The 9,889-nt window shown below is 49.6% G+C and overlaps 1 protein-coding gene across 1 annotated transcript; it reads right to left on the bottom strand.

Moving 5' to 3' along the window:
• Window positions 1-1,364: 1,364 nt before the first annotated feature.
• Window positions 1,365-8,443, bottom strand: TSPYL2 (TSPY like 2). Its single transcript, XM_047844300.1, has 7 exons — window positions 7,414-8,443; window positions 6,027-6,104; window positions 5,791-5,902; window positions 5,558-5,703; window positions 5,329-5,426; window positions 4,182-5,017; window positions 1,365-2,094 (listed from the first exon to the last, which is right to left on the bottom strand). The coding sequence occupies exons 1-7, from the start codon at window positions 8,236-8,238 to the stop codon at window positions 1,919-1,921; spliced, it is 2,271 nt and encodes a 756-aa protein (XP_047700256.1). The 5' UTR covers window positions 8,239-8,443; the 3' UTR covers window positions 1,365-1,918.
• Window positions 8,444-9,889: the final 1,446 nt, after the last annotated feature.

Here is a 9,889-nt window from a genome sequence, read left to right as displayed (position 1 = left end):
CCTGCTCATGCTCTGTCTCTCAAAAATAAATATTTTAAAAAACTAAGGAAATCTGAATAAAGTGTGGACTCTAATGTATTGGTATTGGTTCATTAATTATGACAGACGTACCAGACTAATGTAAGATGTTAACAATGGGAGAAACTGGATGCGGGGTATATGGGTACTCTCTGTATTATCTTTGCAATAATTCTATAAATCTAAAACTGTTTTAAGATTCTATTTTTCTAAGTAATCTCTACACTAAACGTGGGGCTCGAACTCACAACCCTGAGATCAAGAGTTGCATGCTCTACTGACTGAACCATCCAGGTGCCCCGAAATCTAAAACTTCTAAAATAAAAAATTTATTTAAAAATCCTCCCATGTCTGCCCATTACGTCACTCTCACCTGAAGAATAGCTTAACTTCCTCACTGCTCTCCCTCCTTCCAATCCATTCTCCTGGCAGCCAGCAGAGGGCATCCGCTAAAACTCAAATCTGTATCTGAAGCCTTCCATTCATTAAAACATGGGCATTGCATGGAAAATTCGGGAGGTATATTGCCGAAGACCAACCTGGATATTTGTATAAGTTATTATTATGAGGCACAAAGAATCTGGAGGTATTTACGATGTCCGCTTTAATAAAGTTACCGTTATCCAAAATCTGAAACTCAGCCTTTCCAAAGTCTCCCAGATAGTCTGCCTTTCAGACGTCCAACTCCCGACACTCCCCCCCTCAATCACACAGCTACATAGTAATCTCCCTTTGCTTTCTCCTTATCCCTATGCACTCTTGGGCTCGAGCCATCTTGTCTTGCCTTCTCTTCCAGGCCCAGTTCCAGGGACCCTGCTCCCTCTCCCTAAAATGAGAGAGCATCCCTGCATTATTAGGATGTAATGTCTCGACAGATTATCATTTTTTTAAACTACATGCAAATGAGAAAAAAATGGATTCCAGTGGCTCCCCACGCCCAGCTCACACTAGGCCTGAGGAAAGGTTTGACGCATGATAAATAAAAAGATGAATCACTAACAAACGGATATTCCAGGGCGCAAGGCGTTTCTGTGCGCCTGCGTGACACCGGACGGCGTGGGAAGTTATTTGCTACCTGGCTGGTCCACTGCAGCCTCCGGTAGGGGGGGGGGTGGGGCTTTGTCAGCCTCGCCCTGCCATTGGCCAAGATGGTCCGCATTGGCTGACGCAACACCTCTGCGGTCCTGCAGAGCTCGCCCCCAGAAAACCAAACACCCCCCCTCCCACCGCCACCACCATCTTGCAGGCCAGTGCGGAGAAACGGATGGCGTTTTGAGGGCCTGTGGGAATGTAGACTGGCTCCTGGGGATGGCTCGCCAAGCAGGACAAAAGACTGGAAGCTGCACTTTGAATTTGCTCAGTTTTATTAGGATTACCAAGGTTCACAAGGAACAATGAGGGGCTTCTGGGGGGGAGGGGAACAGGAATACCGCAATGACAAGCGGCCTTGCATAGACACCAAGGCGAGCTAGCGGGCACAGCGTGGGGAGGGGGCGAGGGACGGAGGCAAAGAGAGGCTTGGGAGAACAGGGTGGCAGTAGAGCCCCCCAAGGCCACAGCGGCCCTCCCCGCTTCGGGATCAAGGGTGTCCACTCCACACAGCACGAGGAGGAGGATAGAGGGGCCCTGACCAAGGCATCACAATAAATACGTTTAGCAGCACACAGAAGCTTGCAGGGGAGGAGGGCCAAAAGGAAGGGGGAAATCCCCCCTTCCCTCCCCCCCCCCAAAATAAGAACTCTGCAATTACTAAACCATAAAAATAAACTTTAAACCCGTGTACGAAGTCGGTCACCCCCCAGAAGTGCAATATGGGGCCGCGCGGCCCTAGCTGAGGGGGAGGGCAAATGGGGCAGGGGGAGAGGGATACAGAGAGGCAACCCCTGCAAGGGTAAAATGTTTATCCAGTTTTGCCCCTCTTCCCCGGGTTGGCCCAAACATTTTGGACCTGAAGCACCTCCTCCATGTCAGAGTCTTCAGAGTCTTCCCCTCCTTCGAAGTCGTCTTCGATCCCTTCTTCCTCCTCCTCCTCGCTTACTTCCTCATCGTCACTCTCCTCACCTTCTTGCTCGCTGTCTGTACAGGGGAAGAGAGACAAGGGGCAAGGAGGGGAAAAGAGAGGGTGGTTAGATGAGCAGGTAGATGTCACTCTTTTGTTTGTTTGTTTAAACAATAGAAATTTATCTTCTCAGTTCTGGAAGCGGGAGGATAGTACTTAACAGTGAACAGAGCCTATAGCCTATAGCCAGGGCTTTGGGGGCCTGGAACCACTCCCCAAGCACCTCTGCTTGGAAAAAGCAAGTGTGTGTGTGTGTGTGTGTGTGTGTGTGTGTGTGTGTGTGTGTGTGTTATCTCAAGCAAGCCCAGAGGGAAGGAGGGGTGGGAGCCCTGCCTCTGGCTTATCAAAATTGATACCATGTCTGAAAGTAGCTTTTTCTCCCCATGTAATGTGTCATTGTATGTGTCTTCTGAGCTCTAACCTTGGCTGAATAAACCTTCTGTTCTTCCCAGGCAGCTCCCCCTCTTCTTTTCCCCAGTCTGATCCAAACAGGCCACACACTCTGTCTTCTTTAGTCCAATTCCCTACCCCCACTCCCACCCTAGGGCTGGGCAGATAGCTCTTCGTCCCCTTCTCTGAAAGAAGATGCCATCCAGTGGCAACTCCTTCAGTTTCCCTATTCTAACTGAATATACGTCTAGATTGAATTTACATTCAATGCCTCCTTCCTTGCCCCTGCCCTCAATGGAAATTTGCCAGAGACCCCATGGCCAAAACCCCCAGGAGTGGTTGGTCTTCCAGCTCCTTCTACCTCCCCCAGGGGCCTGCCTCTCCAAGGTCTGCCTGCCCACAGCCAGGCTCAAACATCTCCCTTGCCTGTCCTCTGCCATCCCCTTCTTAGCCAAGGTTTGATTCTATTGCCTTGCCCCTTGCTCATTCCCTCCTCCTACCCCACTGATGTGGCTCTGCTCACACCAATCCATTGAAACTACTCTTGGCAAGGTCACAGATGACCTATTCAGTGCCAAATCCAGTCCTCATTATACCTGACCTGGACACTGCCCACAATCCCCTCCATGCCCAGTTCTCTTCCTAATTCTACCCTCTCAGAGCCTCAGTTGCCTAATCTATAAAATGGTGATAACAGTACCTAGCTCATAAGAGCTGCTGTGAGGATTAAATGAGTTAGTAAGTAAATCACTTACGATAGTGCCTGGCACATACTAAACACTTCATTAATGTTAACTGGCCAGAATCAGGGCTAGGATTCTGTTCTGGCTTGTTACCCCCTTTTATTTATAACTTCTGACTTCCCAGACACATAAGCAACCACCTGCCTGGGCTACCTGTACCTTATGTCCAACAGGCCTTTCCAACTCCATGTTCCCCTCTGCATTTCATCAATCCTGCCACCATGTCGTTCCCAATCCTAAGAAATGGTACCTCCGTTTGCCAGTCATCCAGGCCAGACCAAACCTGGGAGTCACCGTAAATACTGCCTTCTCCCTCAACCCCCCACGTGCAAACCTTTCTCAGCATTTCCTAAAATACATGTTTTGGTGAGCAGTAAACAGTGGCTTCTGCGGTTAAGAAGTTTGGGAAATGCTGGGTTCCACAATGTTTAAATAGGTTTCTTACAGCAGGACTTTTCAGAGCCTTTAAGGGGCTAATGTACCTGTCACTCTACCTGCAAATATTAACGTATGCAGTATTGTCCCCAACATACCTGACTACTGGACCTTTTTGTGAGAAACAGCTTTCAGGGCTGGTGAAGGATCCTCAGAAGACAAACAAGCCTGGGAGTTCCCTGAAGGCCAGGGCTGGGTACAGAGTGTGCTGAATTGTAATATGTTTGCCAGTTTCCCCCTTTCTGTGTGTGAACTTGTCTTTCTCAATTTTCTACCCACCTTCTATCTCTTCATTCCTTATTTGTCTATTGCTCTGTTACAACTTATCTACCCACCAGCTAGAACTGAAATTTGTTTCTTTGGTTCTCTTACAATTGTTAAGTTAAAGGTTCCCTGGCCTTGCTTTGTTTAAAAAGTTGCATAAAATGCTTTTTCTTTTCTCCACAAGAACAGACTGTACTCATGCCTTGATATCCTGACCCTGGCCAGCTTTTTTCTGGGAAGAGAAAGAGAAAAGAGGGGGGCTCTAGGCTCACCTTCCTCACTGCCCTCATCTTCTTCTTCCTCCACTGAGGATCCTTCTTCAGAGATGTTCTCCACTTCGGCCTCAGAGTCATCCTGGTTGTTGCTGTTATCCTGATCCTTGTCAGGGTCATCACTATCATTCCTGTAATCTTCGATGTCTCTGTCGTCATCATCACTGCCTTCATTGTCACCTTCATTGCCATCATCATCACTGCCTTCATTGTCACCTTCATTGCCATCATTATCTTCATCATCACTGCCCTCGTTGTCTCCTTCGTTGTCACTGTCACTGCTGTCCTGGTTGTCACCGCTGCTGCCATGGTTGCCACCTTTGGGATTCTCGGCACTATTAGGGTTCTCATCACCATCAGGATTCTCATCGTTGTCATCAGTATTTTCTTCATTGTCATCAGGGTTCTCTTCGTTGTCATCAGTATTGTCTTCAGGGTTCTCACTGTTGTCGTCAGGGTTCTCGTCGTCAGGGTTCTCACTGTTGTCATCGGCACTCTCGTTGTTGTCAGTGGTCTCGTTGTCATCAGAGCTCTCATTATTATCAGTGGTCTCGTGGTCATCGGGGCTCTCATTGTTGTCAGTGGTCTCACTGTCAGGGCTCTCATTGTGGTCAGGGCTCTCACTGTCACAGAGGCTCTCACTAATGTCGGTTATCTCATTGTCAGTGGTCTCAAAGCAGTCGGTGGTCTCCATGAAGTCAGAGATCTTGATGTCATGAATGGTCTCATTGTCGGTGATGTCATCACTGTCTGAAGTCTCGCTGATAATGTCTTCCATTATGTGATAGTCGTCAGAGTCTTCCATAATCACCACCTCACACTTGTCCCTGTTTTTACTGTGGGGAAGCCTGGAGTTGAGTATAGGATTGGTGGGAGGCAGGGCAGACACTAAAAGGTGCTAAGTAACTGAGGAGGCAGTAGGTTACAAGGAATTCAAGGGATGAGGTTAGGGTGGGGAGAGTCCCATTTCTGCTCCTGCCTGCACGACCTCAGGCCAATCACACCCCACTTATGCGTATCATTCTCCACTTGTAAAACATACTGAATTCTCTCAAAGGTCCCTTTGGCCCTATAAATTCTGGGTAACACTTGCCTAATCTTTGTCCCTAACAAACCACCTCTCAGCCACCAATTCCCCCCCCATCACCTTTCTTCCTTTTCTTGCTTCTTTCTGTTTGCCCTGTAGCCTCCTTCTCCCATCATGTAGTAGCGCAGAGGGTTGACCCACAGGTCATTTTTGATAATCTGTTGAAAGAAATGAGGGGGGAAGGGGAACAGAGTTATGGGTAAAAGCCCCAGAGCCTACTCCCAATTCCCCAAGCATCCAGAAGCAAGCCTAGCAAGGCTTTCTCTGGCAATGCCAGGAGGGGCCCCACCTCAGCAATCCTGTCAGCCTCTGGGAGGCTGTGGTTTGAGAACCAGCTGAAGAAGCTGTAGCTGGTGTCCTGGTTCCTGTGCCTGCGGGCCTGGGGCTCCTGGCCCCGGTGCCAGCGGATTGGAGTTGAGTGGGACACCAGCCGGCCTGAGAGGAAAGGAGGCTGTAGAGAGGGCACTGGACAAAGACAGATGGGAGTGGGGAGTGACGGTTTTCCCTAGGACCACCTCTTACCAGAGCGGCTGCGCTGGAACTCCTTTACAATCACCATGTTTGTGAAATAGGGGTTTGTCTGGAAATACAGCTTCATCTTATAGCCCATGGAGATATGTCTGAGATCCTGTACCTGCTCAGGTTAGAGGTAATGTTGAAATCCCCACCACACCAAGGCCCTTCCCACCCAAACCCCCTCACCTCCAAGGACCAGATTCCTTGCCCGATCCTAGTAAAAAACATGTCTTTGGTCTGACCTGCAGATTGGTCAAGTAGCGGAAAATGTCTTCATCACGTCGGTTGATCAAGATTGAAATTTTGGGGTGGTTGAGGAACTGATGGAGGGAGCAGTTTAGGTCAAGGAGTGACTGTTCAATGAGAGAAGGAGGGAGGGAAGGCCAGGCAGGGCAGAGCAAAAGAGAAGCTGGAGCAGAATTCCTTCTGTGTTCATGTGATGTGTGGGGAGCAAGTGGGTCATGGGACATGACCCATACTTTTCTTCCTATGATACTATGTGGTGAGAACCTATGTTTATGCAATGTCAGACATCTGTTATTAGGTTGCCTTGCCATGGTCCATATTTGCTGTGTGTCTGGGTGCTAAGGGTCCTATGTCTGTGTGATGTTGTATCCTTGGGTGCTGTGAATTTGTATTCACAAGACATTGTGTGTCTGGGGGCTGAAGCCCCAGGCCCAAGTGATGTTATATCTGGTTGTTGAGGGCCTGTAGTCATGATGTTGCTTATTTGAGTGTTACAGGTCTGTGTCCACATGATTTTGGGTATCTGAGTCTGAAGGTTTGTATCCATGTGATAATGTGTCTGGATGCTGAAAACCAGTAAGTCACATGATGCTACATGTCTGCATGCTGAGGACCTGCGGCCACATAATACTGTGTGCCTGAGTGCTGACAGACTGGGATCATGTGATACTTTGTATGAGAGTGTCAAGGGTCTCTATCCATGTAATTCCATTATGAAGTTAAACCCATGTGTTCCTAACATGTTGTATATATGTACCCCAGAGATAAGATTTTCACCAATAGTGAAGAAGATTCTTCTTACTCTTCTTTCCTTCACTTAACTCCTTCATCTCCACTTCTAGGTACTCCTTCTTCTGACCTTTTAGGGGTTCCAGCTCCTTTCTAGCCCCCTTCTCTCTAGCAAGGATTGGGGTCTCCCTAGTATCTCAGCAGAGACCTAGACTTGAAGAGCCACCTGTGACTTAGGCATCCTTTCTGGGCAATTTCTCTGCTGTGTGCCTTTCCTCTCCCTCTTCACCATCTCTGAGCCACTTTATCTTCTGTGTGTCCCTCCCCTCCTCCTTTCACCATCTCTGGTCCAATTTTTCTGTGTGTCCCTCTACCATCCTCCCCATTTCACTATTGATTTTTATTATGCTCCTCCCCTTTTCTCTTTCCCATCTGTGGTCCAGTTTTTATGCTGTGTGCCTCTCTCCCCCCTTCATCATCTGTAGTCCAGCTTCTCTGATGTTTTGCCCCTCTCCTTCCATTCCTCCTCCACCAAACCTAGGCATTTTTCCAATGGGATCCACCCACACACAAATTCACCCTTTCTGTTCCTCCCCCTTCCCCCCCCTTTTTTATCATGAGCTCCTGGCCCATGAATTTAGATGACAAGGATACTGCTTTGACCCAGAAGCCTGGGATATGCTGGATGATGAGGTCCCTGCGCTCCAGGAAGGGTCTTCGCATCTGGATGAATTTGCGCTTCAGACGGAGGAAGGCCTTGCCTGCCTTTATGTTCACCGCCTCCAGGTCCAGTTGAATGTTTTCCAGTGCCTGCAGGATGCACTCTATCTTCTCGGCATTCTTCTTGCTTTCCTTCTTCACCTTCCTCTGCTTCCTCTTCCTCCTCCTCCTCCGCTTCCTCACGCTTTCCTTTTCATCCTCATCGTCATCTTCCACTAGGATGATAGCCTCTTCCTTCCCCCCTGGACCGGTTAACCTCTGGTACGCCCAGTGCCCTGCGCTACAGGTTTCTAGGACATTCTCTCCAGCAAAACTGCCGGGCTCCACAACCTGAAAGTCAATCTCCACACTTCCCCCAGAAGCCTCCGAAGGAGAGTATGTTTCTAGGCTCTCCGTGGGAGGGGGCGCCTCCCCATACCCTGACTCCATCTCAGGCTCCCAGCCGGGACCCCCAGAACCCAGGGTGAAGTACGCGCGGATCCCCCCCTCCTCCAGAATGACATAGGGCGGCGGCGGAGGCAGAGCGGGGCCCAGCCCCACCCCCCTCATGTCAGCCAGCACCTGTGCCGCCTCGGTTTCCTCCTGGAGCCTCGGGCGCTGCTCGGGTGGAGGCAAGGGCAGTCGCAGGAGCGGCGGGGGAGGCAGGAGTGGCGGGGGAGGCGGAGGCGGCGGAGGCGGTGGCAGCTGGTCGTGCTGAGCGGGCTCGGAGCTGCTCAGGCGGCGGGCCTTGGCCGGAGGCCCCTCATCCTGGCGGTCCATGGCGACCGCGCTCACAGCTCAGGGGATCGCACTCGCCCCTTCGCTCTCGGCCAAGCCGCTGCTGCCTGTCACACCTGAAGCAGAGCCACTGCACCTCACACGACCAGCTCTCCCCACAGCCTCGCTCTGGCGTTCCCTCCCACAGCGCCAACCCTACTCCCTCCGCGCCAAGCGTCAAGGCCCCACCCTCTCCGTGACGTCAGAGGCCCATTCGTCCTCTCCAGTGGCTGCCAGCCGCGGCCGCGGTGCTCGCTCTCCCTCGACCTCTGCCTACTCTCACGCAATCCGCTTGCCAACACCACACCTCATCTCTTTCCGATTGGCTCCCCTCCGGGCCCGCCAATCACCGGGCTGACTCCGCCAGCGACGAGAGGGAAACTGCAGGGCGATTGGCTGCAAGGGAAGCTAAGGGGGAAGAAACCCCTCTCCCTCACCCCTCCAGCATTTTATCCAATGGGAAAAGTACCAGTGGTTCTGAAGACCAAAAAACAAAACAAAAAACAAACGCAGGCACCGAGCAGGATGTGCTCAGATAAAATTGGAAGAGCCTCGCTATCGTTTTCCCTCTTAGCGGCCCTCCCCTCAGCAACTACGCACTTCTTAAATCTGCTCCTTCCCCCGTGCCCAGCGTTTGCCCCCTTGGCGAACTCTGATATGGCCCCTCCGGGGGGCTAGGGTTGCCCTAAAGGGGTCTGGAATTTCGAAACCTAGGACCTTTGGTTTCGAGCTAGGTTTTGACGTAGCGTTTTCCATCTCTGCAAAATGACTCTAGAAATAATAATCACACACAAGAAGTAACTTTCTCTGCGTCATTAACATGACTGTGATTCCGTTCATCTGCTAGATTTTTCTAGGATTTTCTATCTTTTCGTCTGCTCAATACTTGCCCTCCTCCCAATCCTTTCCTCTCCCTTTACCCAGTGTATGCTTTTTAAAAATTGTATTTTAGATCTTTGGGGACCAGATTGATGGTCTTTAGTGAGGTAGGGTGGTGGGTTCTGGCTTTGGTCTGGGATTGGCATCAGGGGCCTGCTCTTCCATTTTGTAATACTAACCAAATCATTGCCTTTCTCTGAGCTTCAGTTTCCTCTCCTCTAAATTAGAGATCCTTAAGAATTGTAGGAAACTGCCCATTGCAGCCTTTCTGTGGTAGCGGAAAATTGGAGGCAACCTGGAGACCCATCACCAGGGGAATGGATAAGAAAAATGTGATACATGTAGAAGATGGACCACTAGAATGAATTAGATCTACATACAGCAACAAGGCTGGATCTTTATAAAACAGAATGCTGAGTGAAAAGAGAAACAGAACAAGATTTAAAGTACAATACTGTTTATGTAAATTAAAACACATAACAATACCATATATTTTTCACAGATACACATATATGTAAACAAATACATGAACGGTGAATTGGAAGGACATACATTAAATACACAAGAGTGGGTGTCTATGTGGGAGGGGGGATTGGATCAGGGATGAGTGATGAAAGGGATGAAACAAAACAAAAGAATAAAAGGGACTCACATGGACCAACAATGATATAGTGTACCAAGAACTGAGGAGTATGGTCAACTCAATTCTGTGCACCTGAGAGAATAAGTAAATAAAGTATTTGAGTGCCCAGGTAGCAGGCTAGCTGGGTAGACT

This window comes from Prionailurus viverrinus, chromosome X (genome assembly GCF_022837055.1).
Source record: "Prionailurus viverrinus isolate Anna chromosome X, UM_Priviv_1.0, whole genome shotgun sequence".
Taxonomy (NCBI): domain Eukaryota; kingdom Metazoa; phylum Chordata; class Mammalia; order Carnivora; family Felidae; genus Prionailurus; species Prionailurus viverrinus.
The sequence above is the reverse complement of the archived record's forward strand: the minus strand, read 5'-3'. Positions and strand labels throughout refer to the sequence as shown.